The 23,212-nt window shown below is 40.9% G+C and overlaps 1 protein-coding gene across 1 annotated transcript in view; it reads left to right on the top strand.

The window, feature by feature from the left end:
• The first annotated feature begins 343 nt into the window (after window positions 1-343).
• PNLIPRP3 (pancreatic lipase related protein 3) overlaps window positions 344-23,212 on the top strand; it is a 33,515-nt gene continuing 10,646 nt past the window's right edge. Inside the window, exons 1-7 of the mRNA XM_028121717.1 lie at window positions 344-392; window positions 9,725-9,879; window positions 14,735-14,854; window positions 15,516-15,647; window positions 17,839-17,947; window positions 21,542-21,661; window positions 21,745-21,867. Of these exons, the coding sequence (XP_027977518.1) occupies window positions 344-392; window positions 9,725-9,879; window positions 14,735-14,854; window positions 15,516-15,647; window positions 17,839-17,947; window positions 21,542-21,661; window positions 21,745-21,867 (808 nt within the window). The remainder of the gene's footprint in view (window positions 393-9,724; window positions 9,880-14,734; window positions 14,855-15,515; window positions 15,648-17,838; window positions 17,948-21,541; window positions 21,662-21,744; window positions 21,868-23,212) is intronic.

Below are 23,212 nucleotides of genomic sequence, written 5' to 3'. Positions count from 1 at the left end.
AAAGCCTTAAAATAACTTTCCAGAGTGACTCGGTTTGTGCCTAATCAAAATATTGCTAATGATGAAACAGCAAAACCTCAGAAGTTTTAATTACCAATCACCTAGTGGAAGGCACACCCTGCTAATTAAATCTCTTAACGTGGAGCTAGGAGTGTAGGCTATGGCACATTACTTTGCAGGGCATAGGGATTAAAAGTCGTGTGAACTCCATGCTCTTCTGGACCTAGAATTTAGATGTTGAATGGTATCACTTTGAAGAAAATTACTTAATATTTTATAGTAAGGTGACTTTATCAGTAAAAACCTTCAAGAAGAATTGATGTGATTTTTAAAATCAACTTAGATGCTTGCATTTTGGATTGCTGCACTCTTATTCTTCGACATATCAACAGGTAAGACTCATAATTTATTAGTTCCTTAAAAATAGGGGGGATAGTTATGTCCAAAATGTGATTGACATGGCCTTTGAAATACTGGCTCTGTTTATATTTTGATTTACTTGTCATAAAAGTATCTAAGGGAAATGCATCAACTTAGTAATACTAAATCTGATGAGTATATAAACATCTATTTCCAATAATATAATAGCTGCTGGATGGTCTTGTACCGGGTTCCCAGCTCTGTATTTATTAGCCTTATGAACTTGGTCAAGTAACTTATCTGTTAAAGTCTTAATTTCTTCACTTCTAAGATAGGTATGTAGCAGTAAATGAAAAAATACATTCATATTTTTTATTTCAATACCTGATACACTGTAGATAATGAATGAATGAATGAATGAATGAATGATTAATGCTGATTGGAACTTCCAAGTTGATTTTTTCTATTTGGATCTTGATTTTGGGAAAGGATTTTGGTCTGTGAACATTTCTTACACACTAACTCAACACTCACTGACTTGTGCTCTTTACATCCTTATGCATCTCCTATGTAGTAGTTGGTTTTCTCTGTTTTTAACCTTTTTTTTTGGTTTTGGTTTTTTGTTTGTTTGTTTTTACCTCCTAAAGTACAACAAAAGTTAGCTGATATGTTTTAACCAAAATAGAATCAAAGAATTTCAGTGTTTTTAGTCCCTGCCCTCCAGCTTTTTAGTATGGGATAAGAGTGGATGGAGCTATTGTTTGTTGCAGTATATTCCAGGAACGGGCACGAAACAGGCCTGATCTGAATGTTGGAAGAGGTTAGACTGATGAGCTCCCAAAGCAGAATTGAGTGAGAGAAGTCCACCCTGGTCTCTTTTCCTTTATCTGACGCCTTCTTTTCTCAGGTGGTCTCTCCTCCTTCCAGAGTTCAGTGCCTCTTTGCCATCTCTACTCACAGCCCACCCCTCAAAATGCTCTCTGAACGAGGATGCTAATCTGTTTTACTTCATCACAAATACAATCACCTACTCTGTGCCGGGCACTGGGGTAAGCTCTGGAGACACAGCTGTGACTAACAAGGCTTCCGGAACTACGCCCATCAGAAATGTGTGTTTTTCGGTAGGGAGTGATTTCTGTTTGAAGGCTTATCGAATTAAACATAAATTGTAAAATGGCAGCTACCAGAGAACTGAACCCAAACGGACCTTGTTACAAATTTAATAGATGCCAATATAGGTAATAACACAGAGGTGATGGAGACTCAAATCTTTAATTATGTCAGCTCTGTAATGAACTTATGTGTGCCATAGAAATACATATATGTATATACACACACATATATATGTATATATATAAATAATCTAAATTTCATATTACTCCCTACTTTTTAAAAATTTCTTTGGCAGCTAACTGTCTCCTCAGTTCCCTCCTTACTTAGCTTAAATCCCATGGTCCATCATAATCCCTCCTTAGCGTACACATTGGCCTTCTCTCTGCTGCTCTTGCTTCACTTGGCTTGACCACAACCCTGGTTAAATCCAACTCTTCATCTCCTTTGCGCAGCTGAATGGGCAGCTGAATGTGCCTGGAAAAAAACACATAGCATGATGATTGTCTTGCTGTGAATTCATGGTTACCAAGCTGAAGCCGACTCTAAAGCTGCCAAGCCATCTTACTCCTCTTCCCTTGTCCATTCATTTGCCACGGCTCCTGGGTTGTTTCATTCTCCTCCCCTCCACTGAAACCTCGAACACCTCCCTGCTCAGCCCCACTCGGCTGATGGCCTGGATTCCTATTTCAGTAAGAAAATGGGAAACAAAGAGAAGAGGCCTTCCCGGAGTTCCCAGTACCACCTCTGTCCCGCTACCTGCATGCACCTGCCCATACGTTCTGCCTTCCCTCTCTCTCACAAGGGATAAGCTGTTCTTGTCCCAACAAAGGGCAGCCCTTCCCCCCGTAGCGGGGAGAATATGTATTATTCTCTATCTCCTCTTACCTGTGCAAGGACTCCCCTCCACAGTACTCTCTTCTGTTTCTCCGGCCTCACCAATTTTCTTCCTCTCTCCTGGCACGTCCCCAGCAGCACACAAATGTGTTATTTCACCCATCTCTAAAACTCCCAATTCTGAGTTTTGTACATCGGGCTTCTTATTTCTCCTCCCCTTCTTTCTTGAACTCACTCCAATCAGGCTTTCACCCCAGAAACTACACTTGTCACGGTCACCAGTCACTCCCATGGTGACAAAACCGTGGTTAATTCTCTGCCCTCATCCATCTAGACTTAGCAGTGTTTGGTACTCTCGATTGCCCCCTCCCCTGGCAGCAGGTTTTTTTAAGTTGGCTTCTAGGATGCCACGCTCTTCTGGATTTCTTCCTTCTTCTTCAGTGACTTCTCGGCAGTCTTGTTTGCTCATCCTCTCATCTTCCTGACGTTTTAATGATGGAGTGTCCTAGGACTCCATCCTTAGATCATCCCCCTTCTTTACCCGTCATCACTCCCTTGGTGGTCTTACCCATATTCATGACATCAAATACCAACTTTGTGTTTAAGACTTCCAAGTTCCTGTCTCCAGCTGAACTTGTCCCTGGAAGTCCAGTTTCACATCCAGCTGTTTCTGTGGCATCTCCACGATGTGTCTGATTCAGATAAAAGCTACATATCCAGAGCTGAGCTCTTGATTCTACTCCCAAATCTGTCCCTTCTAGAGTTTCTCCATCCTAATCAGTGGCAACTCCAGTCTTCCAGGAACTTCATCCAAAAACCTCAACATCATCCTCAACTTTTCTATGACACCTCCCTGCCAATTAATTAGTAAATTCTTTTGGATCCTCCTTCACAATTTATCCAGAACCTGACCATTTCCCAGCCCCCACCCTGCGACCACCTTAACCTTTTGGACACCATTGTCTCTTGTCTAGTTGACTACAGTAGCCTCCCAGCTGGTCTCTCTGCCTCTCCCCTTCTCCTGCTTCAATCTGTTCTCAAAACAAAAGCCAAGCTAAGCCAGTCTGCCATCACTTTTCTGCTCAAGGCCCTCCCATGGCTCTCCCCCTCACCTCAGAGGAAATGCCAAAGTCCTTCCAATGATCTTCCAAGCACTGCATGCTTTAGTCCTCTGTAACCTCTCTAAACACTACCCCCTGCTACTTGTCTACCATCCCTTTTTCAACCCCCTGGGGCCAATGTATTCTGGAATTCCAATTTTATTTTATTTATTTTATTTTAGAAAGGGACTATGGTAAGTACACTGTAAAATACAAACCCCGAGAGGAATTCCGGGGCAGCACCCTATAAACAACCATATGGATATTTCTGTAGTAAAATCTAAGAATACTCCTATTAAGTAGGATAACAAGATATATATTTATAGCTTTAGATCAGTTTTTGCTGCCACATGAGTCTGTTGCAAATTGAAAAACAAATGAATGAAAAAGTCAACACCCCACTTCTTTTCCCCAAAGAGGTTTAGATTTTTGAAGCTGCAAAATCGGGTGTTGAGAGACCTGTCTCTCCCCACTGTTCCCTCAACTCTGGTCAGGGTGGTCTCCTCATAATTCCTCTCTCACGCTAAGCATGCTCCTTCCCTCAGAGGCTGGTACGTTCCCTTCTCTTTGCCTAGAATTCCCCACGGTTTGCTCCTTACCCCCTTTAGCTATGGATTCAAATGCCTCCTATTTTAGGGGCACCTGGATGGCTGAGTTGTTAAGCGTCTGACTCTTGATCTCAGCTCAGGTCTTGAGCCCAGGGTGATGAGTTCAAGCCCCATGTTGAGCTCGACACTGGGCATGGAGCCTACTTAAGAAAAAAAAAAAAAATGCCACCTCCTTTGGGGAGATCTTCCTTGGCCACCCTATTTGAATAGTAAACCGCTCCTCGCCTAAACACACATGCACCTTCATTTTATTTACTTGTTCTAATTCATTGTCCCCACAGCCCCACTAGACTCTACTCCATGAGGGCTAGGATTATTTCTCCCACTGCTGAATCCCCAGTGCTGAGAACAATATCTGGCACCTAATAGGCACTCAAATAAATATTTCTTGAATAAATTAATGAATCTATTTTCAAGACTTTTTTTGTCATTGGAAAAGGCTGCTCATAGTAAGATAGAGAAATGACTCATTTAGAAAGTGGAAATTAAGAAAATATGAACTGATATGCCAACTTTGTATGATTTCTTAGCCAATTAAACCTAGCTTCATCTAATGTGCTATATTTCAAATGCTCTTTTAAAGAACTTTTAGGTCAAAGAGGAAATAAAACACTTAAATTGCAGAATATATCAAAATACAATGACTCAAGAATTGAAGAAATTAGAAAAAGAACAAGTAACATTGAAGGAAGAATTTCATTAATAAAAATAAACATAGAGGTTAACGCATTAGAATAACAGGAGAAAGGCAATATAATTGGTAAATATGTGTGGTGGTTGCTTAATAAAACTCAAGGAATAGAAAACCATGCTGACAGATTTAAATAAACAAAGGGAAATAACCACAGGTGTGGAAAAAATTAAAATGATTATACTTTGTATAAATTCAGGCCAAGAGAATTGAAATTCTAGATGAAAGTCTTACTTTTTACACCAAAATAAATCTCAGATCGATGAACATTTAAAGTAAAAGAGTGAAACAAGAAAAGTATAAAAGAAAACAGAGTGAAATTGTTCATTATCTTGAAGTAAGAAAGGCTTTTCTAAATAAGATGAAACCCCAAAACCATAAAGGAGAAGATTGATCATTTTATTGAATAAAATGTGAAGCTTCTATAAAACCAAAACATAAACAGCAAACTAGAATATCTTTTCTCAATATCTGACTGGAAAGGAGCAAATCTCTCCACTATTCGAAGAGTTTTTACAAATAAATAAGAAAAAAGCAAACTTTAGAAAAATGTGCCTAGGACACAAAGATCTCACCCACAGGTGTGCAAAGGGCCAGAAATGCACAAGATATTCAAGTGTGTAAGTAATTCAAGAAATGCAAATTTAAATGACAAAAGGTTTTCCTTCTGGTGGCGCTTGTAAAAATGTAAACCCACACACCTTTCCATGGCTGACTGTATTATTGTCCCCCACTACTTACTCCCAGTCCCGGGAAGAGGACTCCACAGCCCCCACCTTTAGCCACAGGATGTGCAGAGAGCAGTCCAAGTCTGAATGCCTGTGTGAAGAGCCTTTGCAGGGTTCAGCCATCACCCCATTTCCCTCTGCCCCAAGAGCAACAAGTTCTGAACAAGGGTCTCCTTTAGCTTAGATGCTGGAGGAAGAGAACCGGTAAATCAGAACCACAGCCAACCTAAAACTCTTGCAGCCAAAAGATAACAAGAATGAGAAATAAACCTTAATTTTGGTAAGCCAAGGAGATTTGGAGGTTCTTGGTTACCACAGCATAACCTAGCAAAAGCTAATTAATTAATGTACCTCTCGATTCTATTTAGTGATAGAATGAGCTGCCTGATGGTTCATTTTATTTTTCCAACTACCACTTAATAGCAATGACACATTGGGCAAGAGTGATTACTTTTTCTAATTCTCCATTTCCTCACATAGGTGACACTTAGGGCTCAGTCGGTTTTTGCTGTTTTAATTATTATTAATAAGACAAAGAAGCCGCACCGGACATAATTTGGAGAAGAAGTACTCTTTTTTTTCTGTTGTAACTTTTTTTATTATAGAAGTAGTTATTATTAATCATTGAAAATTTAAGGCCATAGATAAGGGTAAAGAAAATAAAAACTGTGTTCTCACTACTGTTAATATTTTGATGCACTTCCTTTAAATTTGATTTTCCCCATGCATTTTAAATAAAACCACACATACCTCTGCTAACTGCCTTTCCCCCCTACCACTGTATCATTCTCACTTTCATTACAAACTGCATTACAAATCTCTGTAAACATTTTCAGTGGCTGCATAGTATCTTCAAGGCTACCATTTTAAAACTATATTCTTTGTTTTATATTGGCCATATAAGTTATTAGCCAAATATCAACTTACTGATTTTATAGAAAACATGTTATTTTTAGAGAACTATTAATCTTTCCATTTTTTTTTTTCCAAATGGCTTTAATATCTTATGAGTTGATCGGTCTCCTTTGTCACATGTAGTTTCTTCTAACTTTATGCTCCTTCAATGGGTATTTCCTTATGAAAAAGGGCATGGTGACCAGTAACCCTGATAAGTTACAAACATTGAAAATGGACAATATTTACAACAATCTTCATTTAGAAATCCAAACTCACTTCCATAGACTGAATGATGTAGTTAAGAATTTGTGGGCATGGGGGCGAAGCCATGCAATGCAAAAAAACAAAGGCAGCTGGACATTCTAGGAAAAAACAGAAGGTTGTATTAGAAAAGCATGATCCAGGGGCACTTGGGTGGCTTAGTTGGGTAAGTCATCTGACTCTTGATTTCGGCTCAGGTCGTGATCTCAGGGTCGTGAGATGAAGCACTGTGTCAGGCTCATGCTCAGCACAGTCTGCTTGAGATTCTCCCTCTCCCTCTGCCCCTCCCCACCATGCTCTCGCTCTCAAATAAATACATCTTTTAAAAAAAAAGCACGACCCAAATGTAAACTCACTGGTCCAAGTCAGAACTGGATATATGTGTGCTTAAACAGAAAAAACAGAATAGATTGCAGGCAGGAGAAATATTGATTGAGGAGCTGCACTGTACTAGGGATATATTGAAGACGGCACATGTTTACTCTTGCAACAAGAGAAAACAAAGGCAACCAGAGAATCCAGGAAAATGAAAACGGCCCAAGAAAAGCCAAATGTGGAGGAAACTAAAATGACACTGATCATGAGCAATTCATGTCTATGAAAAGATAATTCATTTGAATATTCTCCTTTGAAGGGAATGGGCAACTGAATAATGAAGTGCAGACAAGGAAATGTAATTATAGCATGCTAGCTGGCTCTGAAAGGAAAAATATTTATTTAGTCATAATAATATGTTTCTGTTTATCGACATTCAATTTTTCGGAGCCAGCCTACAGACAAAACATGAAAGACTTAATTATGATTATAGAACAAAGTCTGAATGTTATCAACTTTGATGGTCTGAAAGTCAAAATGTGGCTGGGAGGCCTTGGAAGATGGAAGGGAAGAAGACAGGCAACATGGCTTAAACCTTGTCTTGCAAAGGTAGGGAGTCAAGTTTTGAGGAGTAGGAGGTATGGATCAAAAAATAAAAGATTACTGGGGCGCCTGGGGTGGCTCACTCACTTAAGCATCCGACTCTTGATTTTGGCTGAGGTCATGAGATCGAGCCCTGTGTTGGGCTCCATGCTGGGCATTGGAGACTGCTTAAGATTCTCTCTCTCCCTCTCCCTCTGCCCCTCTCCTCCCCATGTTCTCTCTCTCTTTCTCTTAAAAAAAAATAGAAGATTACTATTTAAGTTTACAAAGGAAGCCGATAAATGAGCTAAAAACAGTGTTACTGACTGTAGAGGAGGAGGATTTGAGACAGTGTGGAGAGCATTGTCCTGTAGGAGCTGTTGTCCCCCAGCTCCAGGTCAGCCCTTGCCTGGCCGGCACTCGGATGCTCAATCCCTGCTCACCCTGTCCAGCCACTCCCAGAGAAGCACTGTCAGTGGGGACACTAGAGGGACACTGAGGCTCCAGGATGAAAAAGGGAGGTGTTCCTTCTTGCTAGCTCCTGGTTCCTGTCAGTGTTTTTTCAGCAATGACTTTTCACCCCTGCATAAACAATCATCCAGTAACAGGAGGTGGCTCCGGTTTGCAGTTGTAAAACTCCCAGAACCAGGCGCGTGGTGCCCACTCAGAGATGTCAGCACTAGCCAGCTAGCACCCCTCTTCAGGGACTGAGCCCCAGCTCTGGAGAGAGCACCCCTCCCCGGGTCTAGCAGCCCTTCCTCCAAGTTTCCTTATTTGAATTAATGAACCTCTTCTGTGTCATCCTCCAGCCCCCTGCTAGTAGCTGCTCCCTGCAGTTGTCACCTGGGAGCTCCTACCTGGTCCCCTTTGTGCCTTCAGTTCTCCAGTACCTGACTGATGACAATTTGTTGTATTAAATTCTCACAGTTAAAATAACTGGTATGATTTTTTTCTTGCCCTGATCCTGGCTGATCCCAAAAATAGGTGGGTTAAATCCTCATTTATTATTGCAGCAAGTTAATAGATTATGTGTGACTAAAGTTAATAAATCAAAACTTGGAGTATAAGCACGTAAAATATAGATATTGGGGTAACCACCAGAGTAACTGTCACCTCTGGGGAGAGGGCTGGGTTTGGGGGTGAGCAGGGGATGTTGCTCATCTGTACAATTTCTTTTCAATGTATAAACATTTCTCTGATTAAAAAAAAAAATTCCCTTTCCTCTTTCTTTGTATTTATTGTGGAACCTCATTGCTAGGGAATGGAGAAAATGCAATATCTCCTAAAATTTTAAAGTAAAATCTGGTGGACTTGAAAGTCAAAGACTGATTGACCATATTTTGGTAAGTGATAAAAGAAAACCCTCAAATTCGAGTCTTTGAACAGATCTAGCCACTAATAATGAATAATCACAAAATGAATAAAGGAAAACCAATTTAATAAGTAGTAATGAATACATAATTCAATAATAAATTGAACAAATAATAATTATAATTGAATAAATTAAATTATTCCTCCATAAAACAGTAGGAAATGAATTGTTTAATATGAAAAAGAAAGGCCTTATTGAACAGATAAAGGAAAGTCAGTGGATGACAGAAACATTAAGACTCAAGTTTCCCCGAAGCTTCTCATTGTAGAGATGAGTGAGGTGAGCTCCAGAAAGAAGAGACTCGGTTACAACTGAATGGAACTTTGCTGTCATCTGTACTCTCCGGAGACCTATGATGGACTCCTACTGCATGTCAGGCATAGTGCTAGGCTCTGGGGACTCCAAGGTCCCTTTCATTAAAAACTTGCAGTCTCGTAAGGAAAGGCAGGAATTCAGGGAACACACAGTATCCCTCTTAAGTCCAGGCCCATTCACAAGGGCTGTCCAGTGTAATGGTTCATTTACTCTTCCTATCAAGGTTGTAAGGTAAGTGGGATTAACTCCACTTTGCAGAGGAGGAAGTGGAGACTCATAAAAGGTAAAAGAATTGTCCAAAGCCAGGAATGTCTGATTCCAGCCCCTGTGCTCTCCTCTTCAACGCTTTGATCTACAAAGTCATGGTCAAAAATAATATGAGGAGGGTGGTGGAGGAAGGAGAGAGGAGAGCACTTTTTTAAAGAGAGTCTCCTTGAGCCAGACTTGCTTAACTTAAAGACCTATTTCAATGAACCCTCATGGTGGGAAACATAGCCTCTCTTTGGGCCTGGTTCCTACAATACTGACACTCCATCTTTTTGCTTCAGGAAAAGAAGTTTGCTATGAAAGGGTGGGGTGCTTTAAAGACGGTTTACCATGGACTGGGACTTTGTCAAGACAGTTGGCAGGTTTGCCCTGGTCTCCAGAGGAGATAAACACTCGCTTTCTGCTCTACACTAGACATAATCCCAAAGTCTATCAGGTAAGCTAACTTGCTGCCTTCACACATAGGTTATTCTAAAATAGAACATGTAGCTATAGATAGAGAAGACCTAGTTTCAGTAACTTACTCTGGCATAAACTACTGATTTAAAGGCTGATATTTCTTTTTAGTATTGTGAGCCAGATTTTCTTGTCATATTATTTGTCCTAGTACTTAAATTATAAAGATTGCTCTGAATCTGTTGTTTCACATGAGCTTGATTTGATACTTCTTTCTATTAATATATTAATTGAGAGCCTTCCACATGCAAGACTGAACAAGCAACAATACCTATTATGTATTAAATTGATTAAACAAGACAGTATCCTAAATTTATTATAGTAGGGAAAATGGGATATGGAAACAATTAACCTCTGTTGCAGCACAAATTATAATCTGTTACATAAAATACAAACAAAAGAATCTGGGAGCGTGGTGAGGAAGGGCTTACCTTCCCCTTGGGGGTGGGACGGGAGCCAGGAAAGGCTTTGAGGAAGACACCTGTTTGAGGTGTGTCCCGCAGGGTGGGCAGGGTTTGCGTAAGCAGAGACACACAGGGAAGTGACAAATGAACTGGCGTGGGCAAATGCATAAAGGAGAGAGCCTGCAGAGTACATCTGATGAATACAACATGTTGAGTTAGACCGGGGACAGAGAGGAAGTCCTCAAATATGGAGTGAGTTAGAAAAGTAGTTTAGAGGCAAATTCTATAACTCCTTCCTGGAGACTTTGGACTTCATCCTGTGAGCCAGGAGGCCCCACTGGGAGTTTTTAAAGAGGCTTTAAGATATCTACCCTGGCTACAGTGCACTTTCTTGACTGGAGCTGGGAGAGCCTGCAGGTGATTGCCAGACTCTTTAGTACCAAGCCACCCAACATGGTAACCATGAACTATGTGGGTATTAAAACTAAATAAAATTAAAGATTCAGTTTTTCAGCTGCACCAACCACATATCAAGTGCTCAGTAGCCCCATGCGGGCCAGTGGCTACCATTTTGGACAGTGCAAATGCAGGATATTTCCACCATCACAGAAAGTTCTATTTGAGAGTGCTAGAAAACCATAATGCAGTTTGGATCAGATTCGGGGAACTAGCCTGAGCCAGAGCATGAGCATGAGTATGATAATAGAAAATTGACATGATAAACATCATAAACTGTCCTGAGATCCTATACATGAGTCACAGGAAGAATAATGACCCTCTTGCCAAGAGAACTTGATTGGGGATGCTGGAGAATGAGTTACATTTTGGACCAGTGAGGTTCGGGCAGTCTATTAGATATTTGCCTCTTGTAGCTCAGTGGGCAGTCTAGAGCTGGAAGAAGAGATTCCAAAGTCTTTTACCCAGAGGTGAGAGTTGAAATCCAAAGAGTGATGTGATCTCAGGGGCAGAGAAAAAAAGCATGATACTAGACTTAAGTGGAGCAAAGACCAGAGAAAGATCATTTCCAGTCTCTACCTGCAACTCCATAACCCTGAGCCTCACTTTCCATCAGACCCAGCCAAGACAGCCTCTGCTGTGCCCCCACCCCCTACAAACAGAATTTGATTTGTAGCTGTCTACTTACCAGACACACACCTACATATGCGCACATGGCTCTTCACTGAATTACACCATTTGCTCTGTAGATGACAGTTCTATCAAAAACAAAGAAGAAAAGCCCTTATTTGGGGTACAGAGAAATTTACAAAGCAAGTGTACTCAAATGACATTGTGGTAGATTCCACAACATGGAACGAACCTTCAAAACATTTTGCGAAGTTAAATAAGCCAGACACAAAAGGACAAGCATTGTCCGTTATATGAAATTCCCATTATATGAAACACCTAGAGTAGTCAAATTCATAGAGATGGAAAAGTAGAATAATAGTTACCACAGGCTGGGGGAGGCAACAATGGAGAGTTACTATTTAAGGGTATAGGACTTCAGGTTGGGATGATAAAAAAATTCCTTGAGAGGGATGGTCCTGATGGTTGCACAACAATGCCAGTGACTTAATGGTACTAAATTGTATACTTAAAAATGGTTAAGGTGGTAATTCTTGTGTTATATCTATTTTGCCACAGTTTTTTTTTTTTTTATCGTAAAGAGAATCTGTTGAATACAAATGTTTTGGAGCACCTTCGCTCTCTGGCTAGGACTTTAAGGTTGAACTTTCATGGAGCACAGGCACTAAAACAGATGATGAAGGTCAGTCTTTGGGAGAGTCTGGACCCTAAAGGCAATGAAGAGAATATCAGACACCAAGCACTCTCCTAATAAAGGGACCATAAAGGCAATATTCCTCATGTCTTTTCCACTCCCTTCCATTTGGAAAAAACCACGTGACAAACCAGATCTGTACTTGAATTTGCAATGGAAGGAAGCCTGAAGGTTTGTAGTTAAAGTGTTTTATACCAACAGTGAGGAGACAGGATGACTCAGGGTACAATACTAAAAACCTTGATGGCCCCAGGCTTGAGCCATTTGCTACACTGTGCAAATCTGACTTTGTATATGAGAAAGCAGAAGTTAACTATGCAATGGTTTAACATACTCTTTTCTCAGAGGGAGGAATTCTTAAAGCTAAACATGGTGCAATAAACCGGACTCAGTTCTGAGAGTCACAGGTCTTCACAGCTACATTTCTGCTAGAATGAAGAATCCAACCTGCTATCTCCCAGAGTGGCTCATACAGTTAGTGACTAGTGGTGACGCCCATTTTGCATGATTATGGTAGTTTCTGGGCCTGCAGCTTTTCTCAAGGCTGGAACATACCTAACTGGTGACTACTTTTGACTTACTACAAATGAGATCATCAAGAGACCAGTCATGCTTTGTGGAATGGGTTGATCTCATACCAGTGAGGTTCTATGATTCCTCAAAGATAAGAACATTAAAAGTAAAGGCCTGGGCGCCCAGATAACCACTGAGACTTTACCTAACCCTTTCTTGGGATAATCTCTTCTGTCCTGACACCCTTTTATGGCTCTGTCCTTGTGGCAGCAGAAGCTGAGGTGTCTTCTTTGAGTTGATTCCATGATGTTGTTTCGAGTTTCCTGTTTTCTAGGTTAGTATGCCATGTCACAGGGGTGTGCCAGATTGAATATGAAGTGAACAAAAATGTTTTTCTACCTTTCTTACTTTATTAAATTCTTCAAGGCTTTCGTGACAATGGAGGATGCTCGGATCCCACAGTTCTTGTCAGATTGACACTTTGAAGCTTTCACAAGGCCCCACATCCAGCATCTAGCTCTTCTCATGATGGGGAAAGATTAAACAAACTTTTTCTACCAAATCCCCTTTCCCAAATAGGTTTGTGCCTTTTTTTTTTTTGACATAGAAATAGAAATATAGTTGGTGTTTAAGGGGCTCCAGCTGGAGTTGGAGTTAACATCTGGATTCTTTTAAATATATAGATGGACAAATGTTTTGCCTTTGGATTCCATTATTCAGCAGAGCAGAACTTCCAGGAAAGCCCAGATACATTTGATTTTATTATCTGCCTCAACAAATCCCACATCTGCTCTGTGCCCTATCGGTAAAGAACAGTATGATCAGATCCCAACTTGAGAGCTCAGTGGTGGAACACATGACTTCAGAGAAAGACCGTGTGGGTTTCAGCCCCCTACTCCGGGACTCATTAGCCGGAGTGCTCTTGGGAGAAGTGCCTTGACTTCTCATTGTGCCCTTTCATAATCTGTAAAGTTAGTCCCTACCTCACAGTGTCATGGAGAGTAAATGAACTACACCATAAAGTGCTTAGAACAATTCCTGGCACATAAGCAGATACGAGTGTAGCTATATTATAATTACTGCGTAAGCCAATTTAGGATTCTCATAATTGTTTGCTTACCATCTTGGAGATACTTTAACTAGCCAGCAATTTGTATGATTAATTTGCATGTTACTGTTAAACACAAGTAGCTAGTAATAGGCTCTTTGTTTGAAGGCTCTTTGTTATAAGATTCACCATTGTCAAACTTGCAACTCGCTGATTAGAGTGTTCATTTTTTTTTCTCAAAATAGAATTTTGAGCATTTCTTATATTGTGCCTTTTCATTTTTCTCTTAATAACGAAATCACTTAAATGCATAGTATCACTAAGATGAGTTTGGTTGGTTATAAAAACAATCCAACAAAACACAAGAAATACAAAAGAACATTCAAGGTAATTGCATAAAATGATCTTTAATATGCTATTTTACTGCATGTGGTGAGATCCTAACCTTTGTTCCTCCCTCATAAAGTGGGGTGAACAATCTGTTTTGCCACCTTGGCAGCATACTTTTTTTTAAAAAGATTTTGTTTATTTATTTGATAGAGACACAGTGAGAGAGGGAACACAAGCAGGGAGAGTGGGAGAGGGAGAAGCATGCTTCCCACTGTGCAGGGAGGCCAATGCAGGTCTCAATCCCAGGACCCTGGGATCATGACCTGAGCCAAAGGCAGACGCTTAACGACTGAGCCACCCAGGCGCCCCTTTGCAGCATGCTTCTAAGCCTCAAACAGCACACGGCTCATGAATCCCCGTCGGTAGCCGAGAAGTAAGTGCTATACAAAAGTAAGGCTGACGGAAGTCCTGACTGAAACTGACCCAGCATCGTCTTACAAACCTTGCCTTAAAACCAAACACTCTTCTTTCCTTTCCTTTCCTGTGATTACATTTATATACTGTATTTGATAATGCATTAATAATTTCTTGGCACTTTGCCGTGCATAGCAATAGCTATTTCTTTGGTAAAAATATATTAAAGAAGGTTGTTAAGAATCAAATGTAGTGGAAGACTTTTGAGCAGACTTAGAATAATTCTACTAAATGTCAAATAATTTTGAATTATTATTTTACCTTAATCTCTTTTCACTTGAAACAGGAAATCAGTGCAGTTAATTATCTAACTATCCAAACCTCACACTTTGGAACAGACAAGATGACCCGTATCAACATACCTGGATGGAAATCAGATGGAAAATGGCAGCAAGACATGTGCAATGTATGATGTGGACAAACTCTTCTTTATACTAGTGTAAAAGCTGTATGTTTAATGAGAATGTACTTTGCATATATTAATGCATATTCATGGAAATTCCTCCATCTAGTTACTCACATTGTCCCTGTCCCAAGGCCCCAAATGAATTATCCACTTCCTATTTATACTCACTTACTATGAATTGCATTAGATTACAATGAGAGCATATTTCTTTGTAATTATTCTTTGATAAATTCTCACTTTTGACAAAAGATTGAACGATAGGATAAATTTCTCGCTTAAAGGAAAAAATTTTCCAGGTCCACTCCAAGAAATTAATTTTCCTCTCTGATACTCAAGATTAATAGACTGCTAACATAGTGGGCAATTAATTATTTATAAGGCCATATAGTATAGTATAGTATAGTCAGGCTGCCTGAATTCATACCATGGTTCTACGTACCATGATCGTGGGGAAGTTTAATTAACCTGTCTATGCTTTGGATTCCTTATCTGTAAAGGGGATTAAATAAGATAATATATGTAAAAGGGTTAGGACAGGACCTAGCCCGTAGTGGGTTCAATACCTGGTAGTGTTACTTCTTATTATAGAATCCATTGCTCAGTCACTTTGGCTTTCTTTAATTCTTCTTTCTTCCATACTCATAATAAATCTTTGTGCCAGGTGTTACTAAAAGTGGAAGACGTGAACTGCATTAACATAGACTGGATTAACGGTTCGATGGAATACATCCACGCCGTAAACAATCTCCGCGTTGTCGGTGCTGAGGTGGCATATTTTATTGATGTTCTCGCGGTAAGAAAAGTTGATTTTTTAAAAATTGTATTTAATTGGTTTTGCACAATAACACCAAGAATTTGCATTGATTTTTATGGCTTTTTTATTAGCTTACACGAGTTCTGAACGTGTGAGATATTAAGCATTCCTTTCTGTATGGTGACCAGGAAAGGGAAGTTACTTCTTGGGAAAGAAGTGCCTGTGGTTCTCCAAAGCGCCACTTGGTGGCAGTGTCCCTTCACAGGCTCCTCACCAAATGCTTCCCCAGCCCTAACCCCACCCCCAAGGTCACTTCCCCGGTCAGCTTATAGGCCCCTCTCCTGCCAGTTAGTTTTCATCCCATTGTAAACCTATCCTTAATGATTATAAACTGTTCCCATCTTATGAATACTATTTGTTTAGAATGTGAAATACATTTTCCCACAGAAAGTGGGTTCTGTGGCAGTGAATTAGTTAGGTCTGTAGTCCAGTCCAGGCACAATAACCTATACATTCTCTAAAAGAATAAAATAGACTTTGCTATTTATGAGGGTTATACTCTGAGACATTTATAAATCTCCAAGTGCCCTACCATTATAGAAAGTAATTTCCCACCATAAAATGTAGTGAAGTAAAATCTAAAGATTTATGACCCTTTCAGACTCTTAAGGAGGGTTCACTCATTCATTCCACAAATGTTTTTCTCTGCACTGGCTGTGGGCTAGGCGCTGTTCTAGTCACTGAAGATACAGGGCGAGTGAGACAGTGTTTCTGCTCTGACAAAGGGTGGGGATGGTACTATGAGGACGTCCAAGGATGGAGAGAGACTGGAGCATCAGCTAACCTAGATGGGCAGCCAAGGGAGGTGATCCTCGAATCCTGAGCACAGTGAGGAAGCAGCGGGAGAGGACCTGGGGAGCCAAGTCCTCACCTCTGCCCCCACACTGCTTGTCTGCTCTTCCTTGCTGTCAAGGGAGACCGGGGCACAAGGGGGTACCAGAATGGGTCCTTGCATCCAAAGGACGAAATCCGATTCATCTCCTCTTCAGAGAAAAACCTGTCCTAAGCTTTTGTGAATTTCTTCGTGGATCCTGGGGCCTGCGCTGTGAGCTCTTCTAGGTCCAGGAAATAAATAGTAGTGGCTTTTAAGAGAGGAAATGTTTGCTGAGCTGAAGGGAGAAGCATCTGCTGAGGTACATGTTCAGTGAATTGATGGGAACAGAGAAGGGGAAGGCTGAGGGGGAAGAGGGCTGATCTCAGATAACAGGCTGTAGAGAAAGACAGAAAGAAAGCATAGATTTGAAAGGGTGGCAGCATTGGAGGAAGGGGCCCCCTAAGGACCAGGAGACATCCTGGGGCGGCCATTCACGTGTTAATGAGAGAGAAAATACTCTTTATAAAGCAGCACGTAATATTGTCATTACTGGTGGGAAAAAAGTGCAGCATTTGATCAAATGATAAATTTATCCACGTGAAGGCAATTGCTTGATTTTCACTGTTATCATAGAGAACTCGAAGCTTAGATGAAACTAAAAATGCTTGCTCCTTTGTTCCCCGTTGAGTGTGTGTGTGTGTGTGTGTGAGAGAGAGAGAGAGAGAGAAAGAACTCTTAGACACATAGTCATTTTGTAAATATTCTTAAAAAGACCTCTTTGAAGACCAAACTCAGCCCAGGCATTTGCTTGAGTGTCCTTCATCTGGAGGAGACAGACATGGGTAAGGTGGGTGACAGCCCGGGTATGACTGCATTTGATCTGTGTTGGGTGTATACCGGAAGGGTTGGGTCTCAGGAAGAATGGGTATGGGCTGGAAGCCATAGATGTGGTTGCTGGGCTGTTCTTTTCCTGAGGACCACGAGGCCCCTTAGCACAGGGAGAAAAACCTGACCTCCAGTTGAAAATAGACGGTATTTATAACAATCTTCATTTCGAAATCCAAACTCACTTCCATAGACTGAATGATGTAGTTAAGAATTTGTGGGCGTGGGGGGGGGGAAGCCATGCAATGCAAAAAACAAAGGCAGCTGGACATTCTAGGAAAGCACCTCTGGTGCTTTCTCCTTCAGCCAGACAAGGAGGCGAGTGGACATGGGGGTCACTTTGTCCATTGACTAATTCCCATCCTGTGTGTGAGAGGGACAAATATGTCAAGCATCGGTCAAGCACATGTAAACCATTCCACCTGGTCTTTTAAAAATACGTGTCCTGTTTTCCTTTAAAAATCCTATCAGAAAAAGTTTGGATATTCTCCTTCTAAAGTTCACTTGATTGGCCACAGCGTGGGAGCACATCTGGCTGGGGAAGCTGGGTCGAGGGTACCAGGCCTTGGAAGAATAACAGGTAAGCCTGCCCTGGGATTGGGCCTGGAATTTGCTTACACATTTGTTTACACACAAAATCAAGTATCTGAAACACCAACTGAAGTTGAGGAAGCAAATGTAAGATAGGAGAAAATGGGACTCAACTACACATAAAAGGGTTTTCAAAGCATGAGGGCGTAGATCCACGTTAGAGAATGTTCACTGTGGCATTACCTGTGATGGGAAAGTAATGGGAGCTGACCTCTACCAGCAGAGGACGGCTGATGAATATGACACATGCTGTGCAACTCCATACTGCTAACACAAAGAATGAGTTAGAGCCCCACTGATGGTTCTGGAAGGTTGTCCTGGACACATCGGGGTCGCAGCTCACAGTGGATGCTGGCTGTGTGGAACTGGTTTAAGGCCTGTGCCCATGCTATTCCAGTTGCTAGAATGTTGAATATTACCCCTGGATATACTATTAAGTCTAAAAATAAGTTGCTGAGTCAGGTATGTATACTATGAATTAGCATGAATTAGTATATACTGTGAACTAGATTTTTGAGGATGATAATCATTTCCCTTCCCTGTACGCCGACTTCCAAACCAATTGAGTCAGATGAATGGAGATCGAAGTATCAGCCTCAGTATCAACAAGTTGGCCTGACGTCTCTCTACTCTGCATCCCCAACCAATATTCAGTCAGCAGGTGCTGGATTTCCTCGTCTGCTTTGCACCTGTCCATGTCCTGGTCACTGTCCCAGCTCAGGCCTTCTTCATTGCTCTCCTGGATTTGGTCACTCATGACTGGTCCCCCAGCCTAATCCTCCACAAGTGCTGCCAAGTCCTCATGTTTCCAAATACAGGCTGCGTCACTCGCTGCCGGAACTTTCCATTGTCCAAAGCCTCTTAGCTTGTCACATAAATGGTTCATGTTTCATCATGGCTTTTCATGTGTCTGTGCCTTACCCCATGCTATTGGCCCTTGCCCGAAATGGCCACAGTTCATCTTTCAAGATTCATTCCAAATGCACCTTCCTCAGGCAGAGTTAATTCTCTCTACTTCCCATATCCTTTGAAATATCCCTCTATTAGATCCGAAAATGCAACTCTTGTGTTGCATGGTTATATATATACATATATACCATATATACATACATATACATATATATACAATTATTCACTCACCTGTTTATTTTGATAGACTCTGAACTACTAAGAAAGTCTCCCTTATCCCCACACCTCCCCAGGCCTGACACATAGTAGGTGTACATTTCCTGTTGGTTAAAACAATAAACTGTAGTTCTGTGTGTGTGTGTGTGTGTGTGTGTGTGTGTGTGTGTGTATACACACACACACACATGCTTTAAATTCGAATTTGAACTTTAAGTATCTTCTTCTAAAAATAGTTAAGAATGCCAAATTACATGTACAGTGTTTTGTCTCTGCAGCCTTTTGGTATAACAGACTTCTCCTGCTGAAAACTTCCTTTATTCCAGCTCCCAAATCCCTACCCCAACACCAGCACCAGCCCACGGCCATCTTTCTTATTTGGAATAATAAAATTGTATTTTTATTCTGAAGTCATTGGGTAGCAAAAATCTCCCTTTGCTCTAAGTTTTCAGGTCGGGGGGAATGAAGAAACAGGCAGAGTTTGTGAAGATGGAATGTCATGGGGCCTACACAGCCTTTCAGCCATAAATGAGAGGGAGGAACATTGCTCTTCATGTATTAAAAATCACACTGGGTTACCATAAATTTGTGAAGATTTTGATTTTCTCAATTTCGATTTCCAAAATCAGATACTATATAACTCCCAATTCTTCCTGCCAAGTGAATTATCCCGTTGAGTAAATAGAAAACAATACATTTTTAAAGGCTCTCTGAAAATCCAAAGATTGCTATAATTTGGACGCTGCAATCTATATTCCTTGCAAGTGGTTAGTTTTTGAACAATCATGTTCCTTGAGTAACAAAAGAACTAAAACTTTAAGAAAGATACTAGCTTTATCATAAAACCAGTTCAAAGCAAAATTAAATGATAGATTTTAAGATGTGCCTAAGCTGAACCTTCTGCTGCCTTTCCTCCTGAGACCTGGAACCCCCCACGTGAAGGGCCCTGCTTCCCTGCTATTTGCTCCTTCTCTGATCAGTAGACTCTGAAGTGGGTCTCACATTTGGTTGCATCTCTGCAGAGCTCTTGACTCTGTGCTTGCATAATACCTTGCAGCAAATCGGTGATTGCACACTAAACAATCAAATGAACTTCCTAGTGTTGAAGATGGATCCTGAGACTGTTGTGTTTTGGAAGCTTGGGACACAAGCATTCACTTCTCACTCCTGCCACATTTCCACAGGGCTCAGGCCCCTCCACTCCAAGTCCTCTCCACTCTGGGATCCAGTCTTCACTGTACAGCAAAGGGATTTTTTGCTAAAATGTAAATCTCCCCTTTTGCAAACTTGTAAGAGCTTCCCATTGCCAACCAGAGGATGTCCAAACCCTTTTGCGTGGTTCAGATTACATCCGGCCCCTGCTTAAAATGCTAGCTTTGTCTTTCACCCAGTTCTAAAACTCTGTACACCAGCCCTCAAAAACCAGTTAGTTTCCCAGATGTGCTTAACTGTTTCACCTGCAGGCCATGAAGAGTTCCCCCTGGGGCACTGCTGACCCCTCTTTACCCTGGCCGACTCTTCTGGTTCCTCAGATCTCTGCTCGTATTTCCCGTCTCCAGCAGAAGCATGTCCCAGTTTCCCAAGACTGCCTTATGGGTTGCTTCTCTGCGCTTGCATAATACCTAGGCTCACCTCTGTCTCTGCACTGAGAGCATCCTGGATCAAGCTGTCTTCTCTCTTTGTGTCCATCAAACACAAAGCTCTTTGAGGACAAGGCTAGGCCTTATTCCTTGCATCCAAGTGCTGAACCTAGTTCCTGGCACATGGTAAGTGCTTGATAAATAAGTGTCAAATGCATAAATGAGTGGATATGTGAATGGTCATAACATCTTAGAGACCTCTAGATAGCTTAGCTTTATCTTTATTAGATATTTGAACAGGAGGCAGTGGGCTGAGGGTCTAGACACTTGGGCTCTTAGTCCATTTTGCCTCCAGTATATGGTGACTTGTCAAGTCACTTCACTTCACCGGATGTCAGGCTTCTCATTTGTAATGTAATGAAGTGGAAATAATGAGCCACAGCTGAAAACTAAGCTTAAGTGTGTTGCTTTGTAGGTTCATGTTTACATGCTAAAGAGCTCTTATCTTTTATTTTTATCTATATTTTTGCATACAGATGTTGCTTTTGAGATCATCTGCAATCCATATCTTAATTATGTATACGGTAATCCTGCACAGACCCTAGAATTTGATCCTTCTGATTTTGTTAGTTGTTTTGGCATTTTCCGGACACAGCCTTACTTGTGTATAGGAATGTGACATTGTAATCTATAGAGCCCTGCGTGTCTATACTCAATTTATGTATCTATATTTTGTCTTGCGTGGTGTTTGACCTATATATATCATAAAGGAAAGAATACCTTGCCCTCACCATCCATCCTTCCAAAATAACAACACTATGAATATACTCTTGGAGAGAACATGTCTTGGTTTAATGGAGTTTCATGTTTTTTCCCAGGGTTGGACCCAGCCGGGCCATATTTCCACAATACTCCAAATGAAGTTAGGCTGGACCCCTCGGATGCCGACTTCGTCGATGTCATTCATACAAATGCAGTTCGCTTGCTCTTTGAGTTTGGTAAGTTTTCAAGACAAGCAGAAACTACACTGAAGCATGGAAAAGAATTTTAGAAGCATTTATCCTGCTTTTATCTATTTCAGGTGCTGGGACTATTAATGCTTGTGGTCACCTTGACTTTTACCCAAATGGAGGGAAGCATATGCCAGGATGTGAAGACTTAATAACGCCTTTATTTAACTTCGATCTCCACGCTTACAAGGAAGGTAAATACTTCCTAAAATATGAAGTTGGCTATTATACATTCACACGGCTCCCTCCTTGGACAGGATCCACACCCTTCTGCACATAATATCATATAAAAATATACTTTAGCCCAAAACACAGTCACATGCATAAAGCTCCCGCCAGTTGTGAGATCTCTGAGATCAGTTCTGTGTCTTATTTATCTTTGTGTCCCCAGGGCCTGTCAGAATGTCCAGCAGGTTGTAGTCACTCAATGTAAATGAGAAGGATATGCTTATTCATTCAGCAAGCTGTGTTGAGTACCTACTATGTGCCAGGCATAATTCTAGGAACAGAATACAAAATGAAATGACTACAGAAGACAAAAACCCCTCCATGATGGAGCTAATATTCTAATTTGCTAGAAAAACAATAATAGAGTAAGGAGACAAAATAAAGCATGGAATGAAATATGAGGTGTTGATGATAGTGGGGGTCCAGTGAGGAAAGGAGATTTTTGATAATAGGGTGGTCAGGGAGTCCTTACTGAAAAGATGACCTAAAGGAATTAGCCATGAGGATACCTGGGAGAAAGGCATGCCAGGCCAATGGGTGGGGGGCAGCCAGTGTAAGGGGCCTGGGGCAGGAGCCTGCCTGGGACGTTCATGGCAGTGAGGAGCCTACTGTGGCTGGAGTGAACTGAAAGAGGACAGCAGGAGGCATGAGGTTAGAGAAGGGGCTGAAGGATAATACAGGGCTTTATGGACCATTATAAAGATTTAAGCTCTTACTCAAGTGAGATGGGAGATGTGGGAGGATTTGGCGCAGAAGAGAGATATGGTTTGACTTACTTTTTAACAGAATCACTATGGATTATACATTAAATTAATCACAAATAAACAAATAGTATTTAACCCTTTATAATAGTGTCCAATAACAATAGTATCTATAGAGAACCTGGTAATAAGGCAACAGAAGTTATTATTGGGGGATTTCATTATTCTCTGGATCTGCATATCATCATCATGTAAATAATGAAATGTATCATACATAATATATAAAATGCATAATACTATAATGTATGATGATATGATAATAAGTGAATGACTCTAAATATCTCACCCTCTGATTCCACATGGTCAGAATATCTTGATGATGTAATTATTTGATCTTCCAGTCGGTTTGTGTAGTGGAAAGATACACAGATCATGACATTGAGAGTAGCTGGAATGTCCTCTTCTCTAGAGACAAATTGCAAAGTTTTAATATCTGTTCTGAAGAGTAAATGTGATTAGAAGTATCTGTTTGCAATGCCTACTGAAGAAAAGAAACAATAACTGGTGAATTACAGACACTCAAAACGAGAAAGCCAATTCCAGCTAGAAG

Source organism: Eumetopias jubatus, unplaced genomic scaffold (assembly GCF_037043125.1).
Source record: "Eumetopias jubatus isolate StellerSeaLion01/CBP00866 unplaced genomic scaffold, mEumJub1_p1.0 scaffold_17, whole genome shotgun sequence".
NCBI lineage: Eukaryota > Metazoa > Chordata > Mammalia > Carnivora > Otariidae > Eumetopias > Eumetopias jubatus.
Note: the sequence above shows the minus strand (reverse complement) of the source record. Positions and strands in the feature narration are given on the sequence as shown.